The following is a 25,795-nucleotide window of genomic DNA, read 5'->3' as shown; positions in this document are numbered from 1 at the left end:
AGTAGGCATCTGCCCTCTGATATCAAGGATATGGAATAAATACTCAAATGGCTAGCCATACCTCATAAGAACACACACACACACACACACACACACACACACACACCCACACACACACACACACACACACACACACACACACACACACACACACACACATTCTGCAGCTCAACCTAATTCTGTATTTCTCTTTTCTTCCATCTCTTTCATTTTCACACACTGTCTGCCCTCCCTCTCTCCCTTCTGATTGGCTGTTTGCTGCTCAAAGAAAAGCTGTTGAACTACAGCTGGAGCTGGAAAAAGTGACCACAGTAACACACACGCAGTTCAGGGCTGAGCTCCGGCTGTGAGTGTGTGTTTGTGTGGGGGAAATCTGAGAAAAGAAAGAGATGTGTTTGTCTGGATGTCTGGAGCAGTCTGATTGATGATGAGGATGGTGATGACGGTGAAGAGGCAGCTGTGGACAGAGCAGGGCTGCTGCTGGATGTTCTTTTGTCCTCACTGGTGGATACCATGAGATTATTTTATGGGATTACTGCTTCTACAAGGATTTCCATGTATGCCTGTGTATGTGTGTGAGCCAGGGAGACGCTACAATGAAGAGTGTCAAACATGTTATAGGTAATGTTCACACACACACACACACACACACACACACACACACACACACACATATACACACACACACACACACACACACACACACACACACACACACACACACACACACTGGACTGTCGTGTACTGTAATCTGGACTCACTTTGTCAGTTCTTCTTTCACATTTGCTTATCTTTTAGTTTCTTTTTCTAGCTTACTCCCTGAAAATCAGTTCAGAAACTCATGTTCAAAGTTAAGTTAATTGTTCATGTATTGTATAATTTACACACACACATTGTGTTGTTTTCATGGGCTGTGATGAGACACCGCAGCAGACGGGGGGGACTCTGTCAGCCTGCTCACCAGTGTTTTCCATTACAGTCTGCTAGTTATCATTTAGTTTACAAATAATTTGGTTGTACTTATGAATGGTCGATGGAACTAGGGAAAATCCAATCTCTGTATGCAGAACTTTTTGCATTTTGCCGTATCCTAAATCAGACGTAATAGAGCAGTGCAGGATGAAAGCGGTTGCTAACAGGTGGCTAAATTAAACTAGTAAACGTCATCAAGACAAACATTAGCTTAGCGGTGGTGCTGTAAAGTCATCTCACTGTGATGTAGTTCACACAGTGCATTTACTCAAAATCATAAAATAGTGTTAATATGCAGAGATTATTCTGCTAAATTTACAAAACATGCAAGTATAACTTGTTTGCCAAAGATCTTGTTTTTCTGCAATATCCAATACAAAATCCCTTTGGCATTTTGATGAGAAAGCCCTTCCAGGTTGGCCTACAAAAATATGTTTTGACTGCACCACTCCATTGTGAACTAAAGCATTTAGATTTCCTGAGTCTTCTGAATTGCAGACTGATCATAATCTTTGAAACATAATAATCCTGAACATCTGTTTGTTCTGACCGTTTTAATGTACTCAGATCTATGTGCTTTTACGGGAATTGATGACATTCACAGTTGCTGCTATTCTTGGCCATCTTTGTAAAAGCAACCTTTGATCTCAATGTGATAAACCTGGTTGAATAAAGGATAAATAAGAGGAAGCAGTTGATCTGCATGTGTTATAAAATAGATTGTTTTGGTTCTTTTAAATTAAAAGCATATTCAAACAAAATGGCTTATGAGAACAAATTATAATACTTTTATCATTGGGTTTCAGTTATATCAGGCTTTCTGGTTCTTAGCTTTAGGATCAGTGTGTGGAATGTAGCGGGGGGGGGGGGGGGGGGGGGGGGGGGGGGGGGGGGGGGTGCTGGTTGTGTGCTAACCTCTGAAATGGATTGAAGGAACCTTTTAGTTCATGAAAAAGTAGTTCCAGCTCTTAAATTACCAGGAAATTGTTGTTGGAAACGCAGCTTAATATTTCATACTTTTGGTATGACAGATTGATGTTTCTGCAATGGTGGTTACAAACTTACTATGCAATCACTAAAAAAAGTAAAGTAGGATAGATTTCTGTGAACAAGAGAGGCTCAAAAAAAGCATATAAGAAATGGAGCTAAGAGTATAGGCTGCAGTCTGTTTGTACCTGGATCGCTGACAACTTTAAGTCAATGGGAAAATGTGTTAATTAAGATATATGAGTTGGAAAATTGAGTTCAGTATGGGGTTTGCGCTCATCACAGGGCTCTATGGCTCTGTAAACCTACAGAGATGGAAACAAGCAGAGACTGGAGGAAAAACACAGAAACATATGTAGTTTATTTAGTTCTTATAGTTCTTATAAAGGGGTGGTGGTGGCGAAGTCGATAGGGACTTGGCTTGGCAACTGGAAGGTCACCAGTTCAAGTCCCGGCAAGACCAAGTGCCACCGAGGTGTCCCTGAGCAAGGCACCGTTCCCTACACTGCTCCCCGGGCACCGTTCAAAATGGCAGCACACTACTCCTAACACAGGATGGGTCAAATGCAGAGAAACAATTTCCCCACGGGGAATAATAAAGTATATACATTTTTTTTTAAAAAGCACTGATACAATCTGCACACAAAGTAAGTGAGTTTACTTTACTGGCATGCTAACAGCTAACATTTTACAGTTGGTGCACTGACGTTTAGGGTCCAACAGAACAGACTTAAATAAAGAAAACAGCTGTATCAATTTAGCAAAACGCTGCAAGGAGAGGAAATACAACCACAAACCAAGAAACACTTTGACGTAAACTATCAGTAACTATAACAATGCTAATTTTCCCAGAGTGCATGAGTCAGATATTTTTGCAGATATTTGTTAACCTCGTGTTAGCCTTTTGCTGATTACTAGGCTGCCAATTCAAATAACGGTACATAATATCAGAATCATGCAACCAGCCTTGCTCAACGGCAAAAAGGAGGATTTCATTATCTCAATAAGAATGCAAATGGACACACCGTATGAACTGTAATTACACTACCCTTAAAATCATAAACATGATAGTCCAGTGCTTGTGCATATATCATCTTTTGTTGTGTCATATATGTCACCATCTGTCTCACTTCTGTCTTTTTTTTTTACACAAATGTTAAATGCTTAAAAGTTAAGAAATGTATTATTTAGTTCAATTTCAGTTTTATGAAAGTCACAAAACCGACACAGCAACAACACTTCAATCACACGTTGCATGTGTGTCACCCTATTTGATCATATGTGTGTGTGTGTGTGTGTGTGTGTGTGTGTGTGTGTGTGTGTGTGTGAGTGAGCGAGCAGCAGCAGTGACATTGTGTGAGAGCATGCTATGTAATCCTTTTATATTTAGAACTGTTGGCTATACAGTAGGTGACAACTAAGGTGCATATCTTGGCATCATTGTTGTGTTGCTATAGAAACACAGAGTGTTGACATCTGACAGCTAGGCAGAGAATGTGTGTGTGCTTCAGCTCAATCACTTGTAACCAGATTCCTTAGGGGGTTAATGTTGGTGACTTGTGAAGTCCACCACCAGCTCCTTGGTCTTCCCTGCGTTGAGCTGGAGGTGGTTCCTCTGGCACCAGAGGGTGAAGTCCTGCGTCAGTTCCCTGTACTCCCTGTCGTCCTCGTTGGAGATGAGGCCGACGATGGCAGAGTCTTCAGAGAACTTCTAAAAGTGGTTCAAGGTTCAAGGCTTTTATTGGTCATACGTCATAAATCTTAGGTCACAGGCTCCTCCAACAGAGCAACACAATAAAACAGAAAAATATAAAAAATAGTGCAAGTAAATACAAAAAGAAAAATAGTAAAAAAGTGAAATAGTGGAATAGTGCAATAAGAGTCTATATACAAGTAATTGAATATGGTATATTAGATCAATCATTTCTAAGTTAATTAGATGTTGTGGATGTTGTTTCAAAGATCAGGTGTTTAACAGTCTTATTGCCTGTGGGATGAAGCTGTCCCTGAGTCTGGTGGTTTTAGTCCGGATGCTTTGGTAACGCCTGCCAGATGGCAGCAGACTGAACAGTTTGTGGCTGGGGTGATGGGGGTCTTTTATAATCCTGAGGGATTTCTTCCTGAGCCGCTGGGAGTAAAGGCCCTCCATGAATGGCAGCTCCGTCCTGGTGATGTTCTGTGCAGTTTTCACCACCCTCTGTAAAGCCTTACGATTGAGGGCGGTGCAGCTGCCGTACCAGGCCGTGATGCAGCCAGTCAGGATGCTCTCTATGGTGCACCTGTAGAAGTTGCAGAGTATCCTGGAGTCCATGTTGACTTGGCAGGTAGCTGTCTTGTGTGCAATCCTGCAGTGTACAGCGTGAAGAGAAATGGCTCCACCACCGTCCCCTGGGGGCCGCCATACTGCAGATGATCGAGTCTGATTGACACTCCCTGGTCCTAAGTGACATGGGGGTTAACATGTCAGTTGGCACACTGAAAGTTTTGCTTCTCTTTTTTGAGTAGCCAAAAGCTGCTTGTGAAAACTTCTAAAGTGTATTGGCAATTAGGAACATCAGGAAGAAGTACAGAAACGCATAAACAGAAAGACAACTGCTGTTTTTGCGTGTCTGTACTTCTTCCTGATGTTCCTAACCAGCGTGATGTGTGAAATTGTAGGGCTATTTTAATGGGTAACTGCATTTTTTGGCTTCCTACCATTTTCCTGACCTTCGTATTAGGAAACACTGATGCTGCTTCTCTCTTCATGCTCTGGTACCTCTTTTTGTATTTTCAACTTTTCTCTTTACCAGCTTTTCTTTCAAATGATCAAATAAAATTAAAAAACTAGAAAATGTATATAAAGAGCCAAGTACTACCAAAGGCACCCTTCACAGTCAGTGAGAATGGCCCAAACACCTCTTTTGTTGTGCAGTTCAGTACATTAACTGGATTTGATTGATAGTTCAGGTGTCATTTGATTCATGATCCTTGTGAAGCAAGTTACCTACCCTGCTTTATAAAGAAATGTACAATGTGCAGTGGAAGTGTAATCATGTTTTGAAGAATGAGTTTTATAACGGAAATTAGTAAGCAGTCTAGCACTTCCTTTTAACAATGTCTCGAAGTTTGTTTTTTAAATTAATGTTTTGTTTAGATTCCTGGTTAAGGTCTGTGGTAAACACAAGCTTATAAAATGTTCCTGTTTTATTATACAACATAAAATATACCAGACAATACCATACTCAAAGAAGCGATTATTAAGACGTAAATATACAAGACTACTTAACGTCATCATGCCGAATGTTAGCCATCTTTGGCTTAGCGGTGGCGTCATGGTGTCCATGACCTAGCTTATTTTTGGGCTAAAAGTTGCTAACAAGTGACTAAATGTGACTATGCAAAGTCATCATGCCAAACATTAGCCACTTTAAGCTTAGCGGTGGTGATGTGGTGACCATGACCTATTTTTTTTTTAGGCTAACAGTTGCTAACAAGTGACTAATCTAGTCGAATGTTAGCTGCCTTTAGCTATAGGCAATGGTGATGCGCAGCCATTGGACTGTGATGTAGTTTGTTTAAAGTCTAATGCTAGGTTTTTACTTCAGGCAATCAATTCAGCTTCAAAAATCATAAAAGTGGTAGGCCTATTAATATGTGGAGATTTTGCTGCTGAAAAAAACATGTGAGTATCATAAAAGTGTGTTAGGAAACATCCCATCGAGGGAGCCCTTGCGATGCCAACTTCTGTTTCAGCCTATAGAAATATGTCAATATTGCACCACTCTAATGACACAGAAAAAGGCAATCCAAACAGGTTGTAACAACAGATATGATTTAGGGATTGGTCCACATGTGTGCTACGTTTAAATATGGCGGTTGCGGTGCTAAATATAAACGTAATCCCGATACAGCAGACTCAGATACTAGAACAGAGCAACATTGATATTGCCGCAATTAAAAGCCAGACTCACTGCCACCCATTGTGCTCTCCTTTAGTCAGCCCTGACTGTCTGTGATCCATGGATGTTGAACTGTGTCTCTAGCTCTATCTGATGAATGTGTCTCTCGTTCCAGATGAGATCATGCAGCAGGAGATCCGGCCGCTGCTGGCTGTGGACATCATAGAGCAGCTCCACCGCCAGTTCGCCTTACTCTCAGGTATGGAACAAGACCCCACTGTATTCTAAACACTGTGAGGGCTTCTTACTTAGCCTAAAGCATTACATTAAGAACATTTTCAGAGCAACTATGGGCCAGGAGGGTAGCTACTGTAGATATGACCTTCATTTAAACAGTTGAAATTGGTTAGTAAAAAATAAAAATGAAAATTCATTCTCAATAATAATTGCCATAGAATGGCAAGTGAATACATATTGAGTATATACAGTCTCAATTCAGTTATGGTGTTGCTATGAATATTATTGTATGCAATGGACATCACTGCTGATTTAATGCGTGCAACAAATAAACCAGAAAACATTGTTACATCTTTCCAGTTGGCCAAAATATATTTGCATGAATAAGTCCATGTGGAAATCAGTTTGAGCTGCCTCTTAAATTTGCTAATTTTTTCTCCAAAAAGTACATCTGTGATATTTAAAGGAGTATTCCAGCATTTTTGCATTGCACTTACATGAAGTTGGACAACTCGAGAGAAAATGTTTTATAATCCAGACATTCACTCCAGGGTTGTAGCTCATATTACACTGGATGTATCCCAGTTTAGCACCTCTACCTGCTACATGCTTTGTCTTTTAAATCCTTTCTTCAACGTATTATTTAGGCTTTCTGTAAATAAAAAAACACGTTGTCGGTCGTATAGCCTTCGTAACCCCGGAGGAGAAAATCCTGCTTATCTTTATTATGTATTATTATTATTATTTTATAAGACATAAACACAGGATACTAGATTGGATTTGACGATAGCAGACCTTTAGGTTTCCTTTATGTTTAAAATTGGTGAAGTAGCCCCTTAACATCAAACCAGCGACATCACATACTGTAGACATGTTTGGTACCACATTCCCTGCTACCTTCTCCTACTATAGGGGATTAACAGTGAAGTCACTCTATGTAAGTGTCTCTACTGCATGGTATTACACAGCTTCACAAAGGCTCTACTGTATATTATTACTATGCTGTATTGTACATCAGAAAGACCCTCTTCTCCCCTGGTCTATACTTTATGCTACTATAGACTCTGTTCCTCCCTTGCATGTACCATAAGGAGCCAACACTGTCATCATCCCCTAATTATGTTGTTTTGGAGCATTCTGTGTCTTACAGTATATCTCCTCATCCATATGGAAAACGGACTGTATTTATATAGAGTTTTTACAGTGATTGTTACCACACAAAGTGTTTTCACATATACAAGTTTCACCCATTCACACACATTCATACAGAGGCAGAGGCTGCTACACCAGGTGCCAGCTGTTCAGGGAGACGAACCTCTATCTAAGCAGCAGCTGCCCGTTTCTTTCCAAAAATGGAAGCAAGCTCTTATCCAATTCTTATATTATTGAATATTAACAATGTCTTTGTATTCACAGTGCCAAATCCAGTGTCACTTCAAGCTTACAGGAACTAAAGATTCCCTTTTAAACCTTGTGATAAGTATTGTATCATTGACAGAAGTCACAGAAATAAGGACTTTAAGTATTAAACTGCTGCTTGAGTTAAAATTATTGGAAGACCATCAAACCAAAGTGATAATGTTTTTTGGGGAAGAACACAGAAAGCCCTTAGGTTGACTTCTGAAGGAGAATAGAAGAGGACATTGAGTCATTAAAAGACTGGTTTAATCCCACATATTGGGGCATATCTACATATATATTTGCAAAAGAAAAACCTATGTGGTACTTAAGAATAATCCAATTCCATTTGTTTTCCCATGGTTGTTTTTCATTGGGAACAGAAGCTTTTCACTGCAGTCCAGCTGGAGGCTCCTGTCTCTCCAGCATTCACTCTGGGTTCCCTCAGACTTTCCACATGTGGCACAGCAGCCGCTGTGGTTCTGCAGAGATGCTTCTCATTCCTTCTCTCGGTCGTTTTACAACATCAAAAATAACTAATGTTTTCAGAAATCCCCTTCTCAGCAGGACTTACCTTCAGAGACACTTACGTTTAACAGAAGCAGAGTTTATGGCTTTGACCACATGTGTGTGTAGCCTTCTCAGCAGGATAGGGGTTGGATATTTTAGTCATTTTTCCTATACAGTTTTTTTGACATGTGAACAGGAACCATTCTTTCTTAGATTGGTGGGAAATGGTTGTATAGCATAGTATATACTGCATTTACTGCAGGTTAAATGACCTTAGCGCAGACACAGGGCGGCAGAATGGAGAATATATTACTAAAAGGCAAACTAGAAGGACTGCAATTTTGTATATTGCCACAATGAACTCTGGTGGCCTTTACTATAGGAATCAGCAACTATAGGAATCAGCAACTATAGGAACTATATAGTTGAACTATAGTTGAACTATATAGCAACTATAGGAATCAGCAACCAGCAGAACAAATGTATACCAGCAGGGGGAGCCAAAATATTTGTATAGGATACTCAAGAAAGTACAAGAAACATTTGTGGCATTTTCACTGCTTCTTTACCACTTTAGTGTAGTTAACTGAACTGTGGATATGACTGGTAAAAAATAGTAGTCATTCCTCCTTGTTTCGAACTATTGTTTTAGTTTTCCCCTACATATAAACTTATCATATTGATTACATTGGCAAGGTCAACAACGTACTTGGTGTATAACATGTGATTCTGCCCCTAACCTTATCAAACCTTAAACCTTAAATCATCAGATTTATAATGTATTATAATCTCTAAACCATTTATTTCTGGTTGTTTCCGAGGAAATCATATGAATGGAGAACTGAAAAAAGAAATCATTTTCTACAAATCAGCAGATGATCACAAAGATAATTAAAACAGGATCTGAGAACATAAGAGTTTTACATTTGTAATTAGGTTTATACATTTTCAGTGGCCGCCCGGGCACATTAACAGTGTTACACACTACATGGGTACAGAGGCAGTGAAGATGGTTATAGAGACAGAATGCTTCTACAGAGGGAGCTGCACTGGATACGCTGACTACACCTTATCCCCAAAGCATGAAGAGAATATTATTTGTTTCATGTTTTTTACCAATGGGTTTTCATGTTTGACTAACCTCCATCATGAGATTGTGTGTACACAGATAGATGTGGCTCCCCCTGCTGGAATACATTTGTAGTGCTGGTTTCCTATAATAAACCCTGCCTGGGTTTAGTAATGAGAACTGCCAGAAAAAAAGCTAAGTAAGATGAATAAGTCAGTGCAATGTTAAAGTACTCTAAGATGTTTATTTTTCCATAATCTACACTCAGGATTCTTTACCCAGACCTCAAGGTCTATTTGTGAGAGCATTGTATCTTAGTTTTTAAAAATCAATTCCATGCTCACTATTGATTCCTATTTACTTCACACTGAGGATGTCTTTATTAGAAATGATACACAGGTACATAGTTCATACATGGAAGGACAGAAATGTAGCAAACCTGCACTACGTTGTTTTAATTGTTAACCCAGAGGCAGCCCAATAAGCTGAAAATAATATATTTGCATATCTTTACTAATTGCAGGTGGTTTATAATATACATATTTTTGCAGCAGGATGTTTAGCTCAAGGTTGCCACCTTGTGACTGTTTTGTAGAAGCAGGAGAGTTAGAGGAGTACATTTGGTTTTGAAGGTATTTCATTAAACTATTTTTCAAATTCAATGTTCGTAATGTTTCCTTTTTACGGCTCTAAGAGCAGAACTGTTTGGTTTCATTTCAGCTGGGCTCAAAAGCTACAGAGTCAATAAATGTGATACATTAAAAAATGCCAAATACAATTCACAGATAGATCGATTTTCTTGATAAATGGTGAAACTGTGTAATAACATGCAGTATACTCAAATACAGTTTCATCGTGAATGATTCCTTATTTTGGGGAGAGCAGCTAATGTGGTAACATTCAATAAAAACATCCATGTGGTGTGGTGTGGTGTTTAAAGGCGTCATTATCAATTCTAAACATGAAGGTAATTCCACAATAGTCAAACCCATCACATAATAAGAGTAAATGTTGTGTGTTTTTGTTGCAGGAGGGCGAGGGAAAGATGGCGCCCCCATCATTATTTTCCCAGAGTACTCGAGCTTCAGTGAGGTGCCGGAGGAAGACTTCCTCAATGTCGTTACCTACCTGACCAGCATACCCAGGTCCGCACACTCTCAAACAGACATCTTTATAAAAGCCTTTACATATTATGGGAAATCCCAAAACTAACTCCCAAATATCATATGATAGGAGCTTTTATTGTGAAAGGTTTCACACCAAGTCTACAGTACCATACTCTCTAAATCAGGGGGGTCCAAACTGTTTTCACTGAGCCACAAACAGAAAAACATACGAAGGGTTGGGCCCCTCACTAGAGGGGCTATTCCCTTAAAAGTTAGGTTATAAGTTCACAAAATCAACCAGATGTAGGTAAATTATTCTAGATAATTTAATATTCTTTAAGAAAAACAGCCTACATCACAGCCCTCAATAGGGTTTAACTTATTTTGTTACAAACAGTGTCTGCAGCTCACTCCTTAAAACAGAAGCCTCAGATTGCTTATAATAATGGGAAATAGGAAGGGTATATTTCAGGCTTGTTATGCAAAGGTTATTGTTTTTTGTTTTTATCAACTAAGATTTGTTAGAAAAGGATTTCATGAAAAAAAAAACACAGAATGTATTGAAAAATGGGGCTTATTAACACATGAATGCTGTGTAATATATGTTTACATATATATTTAAGAAGTACAATATAAGAAAAGCACACATTTCAGGTGTTGGCAATTCTCCATTACACCTTTTGAATTTGCTTTGGGCCACAGTTGGCCCCCGGGCCGTAGTTGGACCCCACTGATTTCGAAGGTCGCAATACATAGGTATACATATCTGTCATCAGTCAATGTCTAATGCAGGATGCCTCAAATACCAGGATGTTCTACTGAATCTCTCTGGCTATCTGTCAAACAAACCCTTGAGCAGCAGACATATGAACAAAGGGGCAAAGACATATTGTAATGAAGAAGTATTATGGTCCCAAAACAACCTGATGCTGGGCCCTACACCATCCCACTCTCTTTGCATTGTGTAGTTTTTATATATTGAAAATCTACCTGACCCCAACAATTCTGTGTGATTTTTCAATTCAGTAAAATCTTTTAAAAATACTCTATATTTCTGGAACTATAGCAGTGAAGCTATTGTTTGTTTTTATTTAATGTGCAAGATGTTTGTGCGTCGGCTTAGTTCTACTGTGTCAGATTCAGCAAGCAGTAAAGTGTACTTTACACACCGATGCACAAAGCAGCAGCCCAGTTACATGTTTCCCTCCTGTCTCCAGTCTGGATGCTGCCAGTATCGGCTTCATCATCGTCATGGACCGGCGGAAGGACAAATGGAGCTCAGTGAAGGCCTCTCTGTCCAGGATCGCTGTAAGTTCTCCAACACATTCATATTCGAATCATCATACATTTGTACCTATACATAAACAAATGTTTGTCTAATACATACATACATTTCAAGTTCCCAACCGGAGGTACAGGGACCCCTAGGGCTACTGAGGGGGATTGCAGGGGGTACGTAGAAAGATTAGTGATTGCAATTTTATTCCACACAAAAAAAACAATTTAAAATACATTCTCATAAGCCTCAGAGCTTAAGAAAGACAAGCAAGCTCAAGTGTCTAATTCAAAGCTCTAGTCTTAACACAGATGTAGAAACTGCCAGAAGTCTTAATATCATTATTTTTCACTGACAAGTGTAAATGTCAAGTTTAAAGGCATTTGTATTAAAGGTGAGTTATACAAGTGATTTTCAGTTGTGAGGGGGTTCTTGTGCAATCGGGCCTATTGTGACCAGTACACAATTAAGACGAATCCTCAAGCTGTGACTTTTAAACTTGAGGATTGTGAGATCTTTTCTGCTGTTTGTGAGAATGTCTGTCATGTCTGTCTGCAGCTTCTGCTGTTTACATTTGAATTGTTATCGAGTTGTTTCCTTCTTTCCGCGTGATTCTCATTGGGCTTTAGTTTAGTTTATAATGAGTGCTCTGATAAGCTGAATATGTCTCAGGAATGTATTGTTGGTTTGGACAGAAGGACTTGTGGTTGTTAATAGCATTTACCAAGCAGAGAGAAATCATTCAAGGAGATGAATGAACACCAGTAATTCTATTAATAATATGACTCTCCTCTCACTCTACTTGTGATGATCACTGAGGAAATATACGTGCATGAGCAGTTTTGATCTTGAGTTTCAAGGCCACACAGGAAGTCTTTTTAATGAAATATTACACGCAGTATGAGTCAGCAGTGTGTTCTGCATTAGCTTACAGACATGTTGAGCTACATTGACCTGTCACTGAGTCCGATTTCTCAGAATAAACAGCTGTAATAATTTGGCCCTTTAAAGTGCTAAATACAAGAAATACACGCATTCCGGTCCCAGGAATGTCCTCCCAGTTAGTGTAGCCTGGTTGAATTAAATGACTAAATGAATGAGTGTATCAAAGGATTGGATGTATTGTAAATGTGCATGTGGTCGTGTTATCCAGGGGGCGTTTCCTGGAAACCTGCAGCTGGTGTTGGTGCTGAGGCCGTCCAGGTTCTTCCAGAGGGCTATATCAGACATTGGGTTCAAGATGCACAAAGACGACTTTAAAATGAAGGTACCGGTAAGCATGCTTCATTACCAACAACTTAGACACTAAACTGCTATCATTAGAAAACAATTACTTCTCTCTTTGTTAAACAGAGTGTTTAGAGACTTCAAACTAAATGCATGACAAATGAATGTTGCATGAAATAACAAATTGTAAATACACATCCATTCCATACATTGTACAGCGTTAACTGATATACAGGGTTGGGTTGTAACGGAATACCTAAGAGAGAGAGAGATCTCTTTTAAAATAAATTGAAAGTTAGAAACGGAGATGGTTCGATAAAATGTGCAAGATAACGTTTATGTAGCGTTTCTTTATTGTCGAAATTATGACATTTATAACGGGATGAAATCAAAGTGAATGGCCTGCTGCTGCTGAATGCCTGGGGCAAGTGACTGGAAAAAGTTTTAAAAGTTATTACATCGTTTCAGATAATAAATAATAATGATAATTCATTCTATTTAGGGGCGCCTTTCAAAGCACCAAGGACACCTTACAATTCATAACATATTCTAAGGAAAGGTTTTAAGGCAGTACAAAGAATGCAGTCCGGGTGATGTTTTTGATGTGTGGTGCAGATGAGAGGGAGCTGTCCAGAATGACACCAAGATGTTGTGTTGAGTTCTTGATAAGCCATTAAAACAGTAAAATACGTGTCTCCTGTTCACCAAAACATACCCATCTGTTATGGAAAAAGAAAGTATTCCAAAAGTATTATAAAAGTAATCTGAACACGTAACTGTAACTGTATTCTGATTACTTTCAAAGCCATGTATTCGGTATTCAATAACTAATTACAATTACAAAGTAACCCTGCTGATATACTATACTTAGCATGTGAAAAAGACGATTTGATTGTAAATAGTTTTTCAAGATCTGCACGTTGCCATGAATTAAATGTTGGGAGAGAAATGCTAAAGCTCTCATATAGTCATTTCTGAGCCTAAAATATGTCAAATCTAAACCACAGTGATTTCTAAAACAAATATAAAAGGGAAGGAAAAGGACACCATGACCTCAGCTGGGCTTCTATGATAGCAACCGCCCTATGAACCACATCTCGTTTTCACTCCTCTGGCCGCACACTGCAAGATGAAGAACACTTTTTATGCTCCTCCTTTCACGTCTTCACACCCCAGATGTGTTAAAAAAAATAGCAACAATAAGAAAGAAAAGGGAAACATAAATGATAACTAAACCTGTGTAGATTTCAAATGTTCTAGGAGCATATATTGAACCAAAACTCAGATAAAAACAACATCCAGAAAAAAGAAATGTCTGAGAACTGTGTAACGAACAGGATGTACAAACTGTACATAATAGCTGTGATTTCAGTGCTATTAAGGCAGGGTTAGGGTTGAATTGAGATGGGTGCTCCAGTAATTTAGTATTTTATTTTCTATTTGTTTAGAGGACTCAAGAGACACATTTAAAGAAATGGTCAAAATGAATGCAGCAGAGACTTTGATATGTGGCTTTTGGTCCCTAGTATGAGCCTCCAAAAACATTGAAGCCTAACATTTCCACAATGATTCTCTCATGGGTCTTCATGCATGATAAATGTCTTTCAAACTCCATGTCCCAAATTTGAAACTCAGTATTTTAGTTATTATTGTTATGACCAGGCAGACAAAGTCCTGTTGATATACCTAGGTTATTTGCTCAGTGTTTCTCTTCTGTTCATGACATCAAACTGAAGTTGAATGGTAAATCAGGGAACTTCCCTTACAGAGACTGACAAGCCACTTCTCTGTAATTGAGACTGGTTTGCCAATGAACTCATTAGTGCTACCACAATCACTGTCACTGTTACACAACGTAGGTCATGATCAAGCGCTTGAAGTGATGTTCTGAATGTGTTGCAGATCGTGATGCTGAACTCATTGTCAGACCTGCACAGCTATGTGGATAAGGGCCAGCTGACGCGGGAGCTGGGAGGATCTCTGGAGTACTGTCACAGTCAGTGGATACACCACCGCACTGTGAGTTAACACACAGTAATACAAACTGTCCACCTGAAATGCCTAGTGATTTGCTGCAACCCATTTTCCCCTCGGGGACAAATAAACAAATACTATACTACCTTCATTTTAATATTAGTGATTCCAATTCCAATTTCCAAATGGTGCCTTTTTCCTCCAGGCCGTCGAGAACTTTGCCATGACAGTGAAAACCACAGCCCAGATGCTGCAGAGGTTCGGGTCAGCTCTGGCAGAGACGGAGCTGCCCAATGACGTCCTGTGCACCAAAGACCTGCTCACAGCACACACCGACAAACACACCAACCTCAAGGTGCATTTTAAAACACCAGCAGCTAATAACATGGACAGTACATGTATGCATTTCAGTCTGTTGGGGAGGAAATGCAGCTTCAAATGTGTGCCATTGTATGAGTTTGAAACAAGGTGCTATATGTTGATGTGTTGACCATAAAAAAAGTCAAGATAAACAAACATTTAAATGTTTGAAAGGGATTGAGAGTCAAATGACTGCCTGGTCATACCATAAAGTAGCCTTTTGACTACGTCTGGGTCATGTATTAGCTACTGTTGGTTGTTGCTTAGTTAGTTTATGTCAAATGGATAGGAAGAGGAAAGCTTTTCATTTGGCATCTCATTTTGCAGAGTAGGGTAGTTAAAGGTTTCGGGGAGTCTCTCCAGTCCCCTAAAGGTTAGCACAAGTTTGTTTTTGGTTAATGGAACCAATTTGCCGATCACGGTTTATAACTATTGCATTTTGCACATCAGCACAGTGCAAACTGACCTATTCTCTTCAACATTAAAATGATTGTATGTCTGTCTGAATTTGCACCAGAATGTTTTCCAATTGCTGCTATTTAACAGTTGATTTTAATGTTGTTTCTTTTGTTTCTACGTCTCTAAATCAGGATGAACTGAAGTTAGCTTTGAAGCAGGGAACCACCTTGTTAGGGTGTATCAAGGAGCAGGCGGCCAAGTCAGAGAATCACCAACTGAACCCAGACGAGGTGGAGAACCAAACCACTGTGGAAAGGTGACAACGCTTTTTCCCACCTTTAAAAATGCATATCAGTCTTTATCATGGCAATGCAGTACTATAATAATTGAATACCTCTCAATGTGTTTCTAATCATGGTCCTGTTGGATGTTTCAGGCTCCTAGCCCAGCTGGATGAGACGGAGAACGCCTTTGAACAGTTCTGGTGTAAACACCATCTGAAACTGGAGCAATGCCTGCAGCTCCGCCACTTTGAACAGGACTTCAGAGAGGTATATCTGTAGATCTGCTGCCTCTCCGGCTGGCTGCCTTTGGCTTGCAATATTTGGATCTTTCCAGTTTCAACTCTTCCTACAGCTTCAAAATAATTCAGCTGTACAGTCATATTTTGAAAACCATACTACATAATACATTGACTCAGTTTCATTACGTGCCAGAGACCTCAAGTTCAGAAGAGTTATGTGTTGTCTTGCTGTAACATTTCTTATTTAGAACATTGGATATCAATTGACGATTAGTCTTGCGAAAATAAATATTGTGAGTAACGTAATTATTTTCACAATTATTTTCCCTGTCTCTGTTTCTGTCCCCTCTTTGATTTTCCAGGTTAAAGTGTCTCTAGACAGTTTGATGGACAGTCTAACCGGCCTATCAGATATTGGGGATTGCGTGGCCAGAGTTGAATATCTGCTCAAAGAACTGAAGACACTGGAGGAGAAGGCTCTGGTCAGTCAACACGCACGCACACACACACACGCACGCATGCAGAAAAAATAATTTAAGAGAACAATCGTTTTGGTACTTCAGGATCATACAACAAAAGTGAGAAACGATGACACTTATTACTTTTAAAAGTATGTATTCCTTTCCTCAATCTTAGTCATGACAGCTCTTTTGTCTTCTGCTGACTATGGTAAATTCTGAAATGTGTTTATTTTAGCCCACACTAGAGAAGGCCCAGCTCCACGCACTGCACGGAGACCAGCTGATCCAGAGCGACCACTACGCTGTGGACTCTATCCGACCCAAATGCGTGGAGCTCCGGCGGGTCTCTGACGACTTCAGCAACGCGTCCAATAAAAAGACAGATGTCCTGTCCAAATCCCTGCAGATACACATGGGCATTGACAAGGTAAGAACATGATACCATGAACAGATGTCACACCCAGAAACACAAGTTTCCCAGCACTTGGATTATCTCATTGCATTGTAGATAAAAAAAGTCCATAAAATTCAAAGACTGACTTTGGATCAGCCTTGGGCAACAGGCTTCTAACTTTGTTTATCTTATAAATATATATTTTGTAATACTTTGTTATGATGTTTATGTCTGACTCAAATTCTGGCTTTTATCATACGTTTAGATTTTATTTTAGGGTATTATGTTGAGTTTTTTTCTGTCCTTTATAATACATTAACTAGGCTAAAACCTCAACCCCTAATTTAATTAAGGTGGTGAAGAGCTAGAGAAAACTGTGTATGTTCCCTATTGACCCCAGTGGCATCTTAACCCAGGAATTACACTGAGGAATTACAATGTATGGTATGTTGTTCGCTAAATTGACTTTTCCCCCTGTTTGAATGTTTCTTGTGTCCAGGTTAACCAGTGGTGTGAGTCTGGCATCTACCTGCTGGCCTCCCAGGCTGTGGATAGGTGTCAGTCACAGGAAGGGGCGGAGTCAGCACTGACGGACATAGAACACTTTCTGGAGTCTGCGGAAAACACTGAATTGACTGAACTGAGGAACCTTCACAATCAGTATGAGGTCGTCCTGTCCGAGGATATCAAGGTATGGAACACGATTCCATTAGTTGACAAGCTGACTGGATGTTGTGTTTAAATAATGATGAGGAGAGTTGATGGTGAGCGTTTGCAGGCCAACGTACTGAAGGCCCTGAAGCGCCTGGAGGACGTGCAGGAGATGTTCCAGAAGCGGCACGTCAGTCTGAAGAGGCTGTCGGCCAAGCAGACACGACCCATCCAGCCCGTCGCCCCACGGCCCGAGTCCTCTCCCAAACGGCCGCCTCTGAAGACCCCCCCCAGGACCACGGGAGTCCAGCAGCGTGAGTTGCATGTTGTTTTAACTTGCTAAATTGTCCTTCAGAAGATGAATCCATGGTAACTCAAACTGTTTGAATCCTTATGTCTGTGATATGATTGACACTTATGCTTGGTCCTCTGAACTTCTTACAGCACTGGCTCGCAGAGCGTCTGATAACACCAACAGTGGCAAGCCGCCAGTCGAAGCTGACCCCAAGAAGAAGAACATACGCAAAGCCAAAGGAGGCATCAAGGTACCCTACTGCAGTGCTAATCTGAAATCTCACCAACATTAAAGCCTGATTAACAAGTCACTTTAAAGATTTTTTTAAGTTCTAATCATGAATTAGAAAAAGAGCAACTGACTGTGACACTGGGGAAAGGTATGGTCTCACAATTATTGATACCTCTACTAGGTACTTGCTATACTACATACTTGGTCCGTTCAGGGAATTGAATCGGCGCTAGTCACTGCAACCTCCATCCAGCCTCACAGAGAACACAACTAAATGTCTTTATTTTCCATAGTAACCACAACAAATGTTGCTCAAAATGCCAAGATAACACTATGACCAAATTGTCTCATCTACTGTACATCATAGTTTATATACAGCAGTTCTGTGCAAACTGTAGGGTAAATCACAACACCAGCTTTTGTATTAAAGGCTACTGACAGAAGAAAAGGTAATCTCTGGATTTACCATTAGCCTCGTTAAATATTCACTAAGGACTTGATGACCACCTGAATGCAAACACCTGGTTTTACTGGCTCTAGTTAGTGACTGGGCCATTGTAGAGCTCTATTGGGACCAAGCTGAAAAAAAAGACATTGTTTGCTTTTAAGGCATAATACAAGCTGCCCTAATAACTCATTTATCTGAATGTGTGTGTTTCTGTGCCACAGATTGAGGTGATGCACGAGGAAAGTCAAGGAGGCTCCACCCACGTTGTTGTGACCAGTGAGACGGCGGAGAGTCTATCCAACAGACGCAGGTATGGACAGAAATCAGTGCTGTGCTCACATGCAGTACTTCACCTCACTGTCATCTCATTATACTGATAAAACAACAGGATTATTCTGAAGGTTTGCAAACAAGATGTGAAGTAAAATGGCACAGCAGCAATTCACTGAACAAAACACAAATCTTCAAAAGTCTCGTACTTCACTGAAAAGTTCATTTTAATTGTTATACCCTATGTTTCCACATCCCACTTATAAGTAACCTTGAAAAGACACACGGAGGAACAGGATCCTTTTGAATGGCCAGAACCACAGAAAACCTTCACTTAAGGGGCCCTAAGGGTTTCTTGGACTTGACCTTAATCAGAGAGAATGGGTGCCATAAAGGTGGTTATCATCTGTCTCTGTTAACCCAGGCTTCCTTCCTCAGGCTCTATGTCCCATAAGAGGTGCGCTTGGTGCATCATTTAACATTTCTACTGGCTGGATTGCCGCCATTTTAACTTATAAGAATTGATTTATTAGAACTGTTTCAGGAAACCTGTTGCTTTGAATAAGAGCAGGATGCAAGTGGAAAATTACTATCCATAAAAATCCTATTTTAGAGTCATTGTGTGTAAAAATGTCTTCAAAAATACCGGCAAGCTGAGTTATGTATTTTACATTTTCAGCAAAATCAATATAAAAATTCAAACAGATAAATCATTTTATATAAAAAAAAATACTATGTACACTTCTTTAAAATAACAGTAATATAAAACAGTGTTTTTGGTTAGATTGTCTGCATCATTGATATAAAATATGTTGCTGTGGAAAAATAAAAGCAACATGCTGCATACAGAGCTAATACTAATACTAATACTGCAATTGTTAATTTGACGGCATTAACGCAGCATTTGTGGTTTCCATTCAATGCATTGTGATAGACTCTGATCTATTCTTGTCCAGGAACCGTGAAATGGATTCAACAGATTTGGCAGTGAATGAGAGAAATAGGTTTTGATAAGAGAAATGTGATGATTTTACATTGAATACCTGAGAGACATTTTCATGGAGGCGGCAGGCACACATAAAGACACAACCAAAGTTAGGATCATCTTAGGCAATTGACTTAAAGCCCAGAGAGGCAGAAAGGAAGCTGACATTCCTTCCTTCCTCAGCTCTTTCTGAGGAATTTGCTTTCCATGTCCTGTTTGCTGACTCAGTGAGACTCATCCTCTTCAGGTTAGTTGCATTAGTATAAATAGAGACGGTTCTGTACAGGGGGGTGTGGATATAATGAGTAACATCACATGGACATGTACAGTGAACATCATAGTAACAGTACAGGGGTGGCAACACTGACACAAAACTACTTTATCTGTTAGTCAAAGGGTGTGTACAGTCTAGATAAGGCCACTTCTTAGGATAATCTCTCTGTTCAATCATGAATACTTTGATTTAATGAAATATTATGTTTTGTCTAGTGGCAACTGGCAACATGTATTGATATGGGAAACATAACACATTGTTAAGATTATAAAAATAGAAAACGTGTTTCCTCTGCATATTTGATTTCCTCAGTAACAGTTAGTGTATCATGACATCCTTTTTAACACATACACATAATATTTACTTCAAATGTGTGGCCCGTTTATGGCACCAAATCTAATAAAGGAATGCACTGAGCTTTTTTCCAAATAGAAGTATAGTGGAGACACGGACAAGTGTTGGTCATGCAGATCTGATGTGAGCTACCTAGCTAACGTAGAAACCTAATTTCAAATATCGTGACAAAACACTTACAGTTATGAAACAGACTAACTGTGCCAACAGGGACAGTTGTCCACCTTTATAACGGAAGTGGTTTGGGCCGTGGCAGTGAGTTTTCACCTTTCAGCCACTGAAGGCAGCCTTTTATGAGCTGTAACTCCTGCAGTCATCTCTTCAAATGGTACTCTATGCCAAACACATGCCAACACAACCCTGCATCACATTGTATCCAAGTCATGAATCATGACTGGCTCAATCTTTGGATAGGTCACATTTGATATTTTGGAGGACACTTAACTATTTTGTTATTTAAGTAACTACTAATGGGTTAATGTCTGAAAGGATGTGTACAAAACGAATGATAACAAATTAAAATAAACAACTTTGCCATGTCATGTGGGGAATGCCAAGTTTCCAGTAGTGAATGCTTTCCATCTGTGGACCCATAAAAAGCAGTAAAAAAGTTCCTTTTAAGGTCATGATGCCAGAAGACCTCCACACACTCCTGGTGATACAGCCTGTTTGATGTTTAAAAGAAACCCAATGAAACAGGATGCACCCGATCGGCAGTGGTGAGAGAAAAATAATTATAGAGGAAGATGAGGGCATAGCGTAGTCAGAGGACTAAACTATGAGGAAACAGAGCAGAGGGAGGTGGTGGTTTTGGCCGGGTGCTGTTTTCAGTGGAAAAACTCTAAAAACCAACACAGTGAAACTTTCAGCTTCCAGAAAGTCAGACATTTCCCTCGGGTCAGGATTTGGTAGCAACAAAAACATCTGAAAGAGGGAGCACAGTGGATAGAGCCTTGGTATGGGGATCAGATGGTCACAGGTTCAAACCCCACTGCAGTCAGCATGTTGTTGTGTCCCTGGGCAAGACACATCACCCCAAATTGCTCCTGTGGGGATTGCCCACAGTACTGAGTATGTAAGTCGCTTTGGATAAAAGCGTCTAACAAGTAACATGTAATGTAATGAAAGAGAATGATTATAAAACGGGGGGTTACGTATTGTAACCCTAGTTATATAAGCACAGGCGGAGCCCTCTACTGGACTCTATGGGTACAGTGGGTGGAGCCCTGATGGATAAACGCCCTGTCGTCCAACAACACCGACCCATCACACTGCCCTTGACCGGCCTTTGGTTAACAGCCACCACACCACTTCCTCTCATCCGGTTGTGACCGTGGAGAAGTCGGGGCCGCAGCTTTGATAGAGCACACTCACACACACTTACCTCGTGTGCATGGAAAATAGTGAGGAAACCGCGCACCATGTTCCCCGAGTCCCTAAGGAGCATGGGAAAAAACACAACACGCGTCTCCTGCAGAGGTGGTTTATCGGCCTTCTTAGATCCCAAGAGGCACAAACGACGTCTGGTGACCATCCCCCCCTCGGTGGAGGGCAACCTCTGATACTGGGGGTCCCCAGAGCATCTGCGGAGGGGAACTCCACTGGGGCGAGTGACCTCCTACATCACGGTGTTCACAGACGCATCCATGACAGAATGGGGGGGAACCTGCCTAGAGAGAGTTATAGGTGGTTGCTGGCCTCTGACAGAGGCTCGGCACAGCAACCTTCTAGAGCTGCAGGCAGTAGTGTTGGTCCTACAGCACTTCAAACCCTTAATACAAGGCAAATATGTGCTGGTGAGGAGCGACAACCACACCACAGTGGCGTACATCAACAGGCAGAGTCCGCTCCGCCGCCTTGTTGACCGCAGCAGAGAACCTGTGGTTGTGGGCTTCAGAGAATGTGTTGTCTCTAACGGCCCGTCCACACTACAGCTTTGACAGCTTCAAAAACGGTTTCCAACGTTTCCAACGCGTCTGCCCATTCACTTTGAATGGGGTGACGTCACGTTGCCTCGCTTTTCGCCGAACTGAATTGTGGGTAGCATAGCGGTCCATCTCCGGCGTCTCCGCCATCTCCGGCTGCAGAAGTTGAACATTGTTCAACTTCTGCAGCCGGAGACGCCGGAGTAGCCAGCGCCAGCCAATCAAATCCCGTTTCTGAAAATCTGACAGCTCAAGCCCTAGCCAATCAAACCGCGTCTAAGCTGGGAGAGATATCCCGCCGTTCATTTCTATATTTCAAAAAAAGATGGAGGAGAAACTAATTATCGCCGTAGCAAATCACCCGGTTTTGTATGACCAGACCCAGTGACGCACACTAAATGGCTTCCTGCGAGACAATGTATACACTTTGTGCAACCTTGCACACACACGTGTTGCCCTTCTTACCCTTGCTACAACACCGGCATCCATTTTAGCAATAGTGGAGAAGAACCTGTTTTTTTTGCTTTGTATGTCCGGGGCGGGACATTCATGTGATTGGTTGTTGGTCGCGGTGCTCGAATAAAATCCCCAAGCTTCAGACACGCCCAGCTCCAAGCTTTTTTTGAAGCTGTAGTGTGGACGGGCCGTAAGGGCCCTGCACATCCCCGGGCGGGAGAACAGAGGGGCCGGGCAGCAAAGCAGAATCCACCACAGCCTGTTACAGGCCAAAGTGGTTGGGATTCCAGCGGTGGTGTGAAGAAAGGAGTCTAGAGCCTCTATCGTGTACGTTGTGCTCTATTCTGTCCTATTTACAGATACTGGTGGACAGGGGGCTGGCTCATTCCACAATTAAAGTGTATGCAGCAGTCATTTCGTCCTGCCATGAGGGATTTGGCGGCAGATCAGCCTTTAGTCAACTGCTTATGACGCGGTTTTTGCAGGGGGTCAGGAGGCTGCGCCCAGTGGTGCATGTCTCCTCCCCGCAATGGGACCTGCCGTTGGTGCTCGAGGCTCTGGTCACAGAACCAGTTGAGACTCGGGAGCTCTCCTCCCTGAAAGCACTGTCATGGAAGACAGCGTTGCTACTTGCCTTGACTTCGGACAAAAGAGTGTCCGAGCTGACCGCTCTGTCGGTGCACCAGAGTTGCCTTTTGATCCGGGGTAGCGGAGCGACACTCAGACCGACACTCAGACCGAACCCCTCCTTTGTTCCTTTGCTGGCATGTTATGTAGAGCGCACAGCTTCAATTAGGCGCACTGAACAGCTGTTTGTGTGCTTCGGGGATGGTGTGGCCGGTAAAGCTCTGTCCAAGAAACGCCTGACAGGATACAGCGTATGCAGTAACCCCAAGGGTACCACGAAGTGAGCAGCCGCCATGAGACCCAGAGTCTGCATGATGGTCAAAACTGTCAACGTTTCCCCCTGTCGCAGTCTGTGTCGCAGTGTGTGTGTTTGTGTGTAGAGGTGTGTGTGTGGTTAACACGTAGCAGCCTGCAGTCACTCTTAAGCTGTTCTGATGAAGGTAAACACAGCGAGGGCGGTGCGTAAAAAGGCACAGCTCTCGGCGCGCTGGTGCTGCACTTCTCAGAGGCGGAGTTATACGTCCCGCTGCCTCCTGATGCTGCAGCCATTTCATGAAGTGAAGGAGGTTTTTTTTTATAAAACAGCTGCGGGCAGCAGATACTGTGAGAGTCTCGGACATTAATTCATAGATCAAGGCAGACTGGTTTACTCTCCTGTTTTGCCAATCCGGTGCTTAAACAAATAGCTCTACACCCCTGGCCGACATGTCCTTAAAATAAAGTCCGAGTTTCAAATATATCTCAAATAATGTATGCACTGCCATTTCCCCACATAAACATAACGGTCTGCAATGAAACGGTTGCCTCCTGTGCGCTCCTCTTCCTACTTGGTGCACCGGTAACTTTCTCGTGCGCACGAGAGGCTGACCCGCAGAATCCCATAAACATCATAAAAGCCATTTTCAACTGTTTTCTGGTGAAAGTTTAACTAGGCTACTGGATGAAATAATATGACTGGTATAGGTGGAAAAAATTAAAACACTTTTTGAAAAAAACATTATGATACAATATTTGTTTATATTTATAATTCTGCAAATATTACGATAAACTCACAGCTATTTCGCGGGGGTTGGAAAACCCTCATGCCATGGTTTGCGAAGTGGCTGAAGCGCTGTGGCCACACATTTGCTGAACGTACGTGGGGATAGGGAGTAGCCGAACGGTAGTCTGTTGTACTCGTAGGCTACCTCCTGGAAGGCGAAACGCAAATACTTTCTGTGCTTTGGAGCAATTTCGACATGAAAGTAAGCATCCTTCATGTCGATGGTTGTGAACCAATCGCCCGGCTGCACTAGCCACAGTTACTGTTTTATAGTTAACATGTGGAACTTTTTGCAGGCAATGTGCTGATTCACACATTGAAGATCCAGAATGGGCCTGAATTCTCCTGTCTTGAGGCCGGGGCTCAAGGAGTGGTGAATCCATTACTTTTCTTATTCTTTCCTCTTCTCACGTTTAGCTTTTCAGTTGTTTGCTGCTCGCTGAAGAGATAAAGGATGACAGTCGGGAGGCGTAGCCGCCTTATATACTGTGGGCCTGCGCACGCATTCAGGTAGACTCGCCCCGATTGCCCGACTAGGTTTATGCAACTCAGTAGGTGAATGCTCGCATAGCAAGGTAGAGAGTAGTACCCATAGAGTCCAGTAGAGGGCAGAGACTGTGTGAGATATAGCTTATATGAAATGAGCCAGGTTGCCAGAAACACAAATTATTGATAATGTCACTTTATAATAGCTGCATGTGTAAAAAAGCAACTATTTACTAACAATGTTGCCATCTTATACTATTGTTGACCCAAAGGTTCTACACCCTCGAAACAAATCAATATCTACTTGTGACCCATTGTTGCTGCTTTATATGATGTATAGAAGCCTCAGGAAGTGAAAGACAACTCACATGACATGCAAATATAAGAGCATTCAAATATTTTTGCTAAACTCTCCCTGTAATCCTCTTGCTTCCTTTCTGATTAATCCCGACACCACTGCACTTTAAAACCTAAAATGTAGAAGAGTAAAAGTCTCAAGCTCCCTTATAATGTATCATAAAGAGGTACAGTGGAACAGCACAATATGAAATACCCTGCAACCTACTGTACTGTACCACGAGTTCTGTCTGTACTGTGGTAGGGTAATTCCCCCATCTGGCATTGTTTAGCTCAGCCTGGCTGGATTTAGCTTCCTTGCTTCTGGCTGAGCTGTGTCCCAACAGGAAACGTCTGTTGAGCTCTGTCAGCTCGTCTACAGTGAGTCACTTCCAGCTAAGATACTAGTGCAACATACCAAGTTCAAAGAGTTTCTGACCATGGACAAATGATAAAGAAAATATCAGGAAAATGACCTTGATAGCCTCATACAGGAATACATGAATGTGTTTTTAAGCAACTTTTTTTTCTAAATGGTTCCTGTTTACGCTGCATAATCAGTGCTGCAATGACAAGCGATGAGGATTAGCAGTGATGATTATCATCATCATCAAGTGACCATTTCAAACATTGATGGCTTT

At 41.3% G+C, this 25,795-nt stretch overlaps 1 protein-coding gene across 10 annotated transcripts in view; it reads left to right on the top strand.

Annotated features, from left to right (window-relative positions):
• Positions 1-25,795, top strand: part of mcf2l2 (MCF.2 cell line derived transforming sequence-like 2) — a 179,429-nt gene that overhangs the window by 49,466 nt on the left and 104,168 nt on the right. For 7 of the 10 annotated variants that reach the window (XR_004570902.1, XR_004570901.1, XM_034235577.1 and 4 more), the window contains exons 2-15: positions 6,016-6,099; positions 10,085-10,199; positions 11,378-11,468; positions 12,590-12,709; positions 14,566-14,682; positions 14,843-14,992; positions 15,588-15,712; positions 15,833-15,947; positions 16,282-16,401; positions 16,616-16,807; positions 17,274-17,465; positions 17,553-17,739; positions 17,870-17,970; positions 18,621-18,709. Coding sequence is in view for 8 of the 10 variants with exons in the window: in XM_034235577.1 (XP_034091468.1) it covers positions 6,016-6,099; positions 10,085-10,199; positions 11,378-11,468; positions 12,590-12,709; positions 14,566-14,682; positions 14,843-14,992; positions 15,588-15,712; positions 15,833-15,947; positions 16,282-16,401; positions 16,616-16,807; positions 17,274-17,465; positions 17,553-17,739; positions 17,870-17,970; positions 18,621-18,709 (1,798 nt within the window). In the remaining 2 variants the exon portion in view is untranslated. Of the gene's footprint in view, positions 1-325; positions 622-6,015; positions 6,100-10,084; positions 10,200-11,377; positions 11,469-12,589; positions 12,710-14,565; positions 14,683-14,842; positions 14,993-15,587; positions 15,713-15,832; positions 15,948-16,281; positions 16,402-16,615; positions 16,808-17,273; positions 17,466-17,552; positions 17,740-17,869; positions 17,971-18,620; positions 18,710-25,795 lie in introns of those variants that run through there. The other 3 variants (XM_034235578.1, XM_034235573.1, XM_034235574.1) reach the window with 2 other exon arrangements.

Source organism: Gymnodraco acuticeps, unplaced genomic scaffold, assembly GCF_902827175.1.
Source record: "Gymnodraco acuticeps unplaced genomic scaffold, fGymAcu1.1, whole genome shotgun sequence".
NCBI lineage: Eukaryota > Metazoa > Chordata > Actinopteri > Perciformes > Bathydraconidae > Gymnodraco > Gymnodraco acuticeps.
Note: the sequence above shows the minus strand (reverse complement) of the source record. Positions and strands in the feature narration are given on the sequence as shown.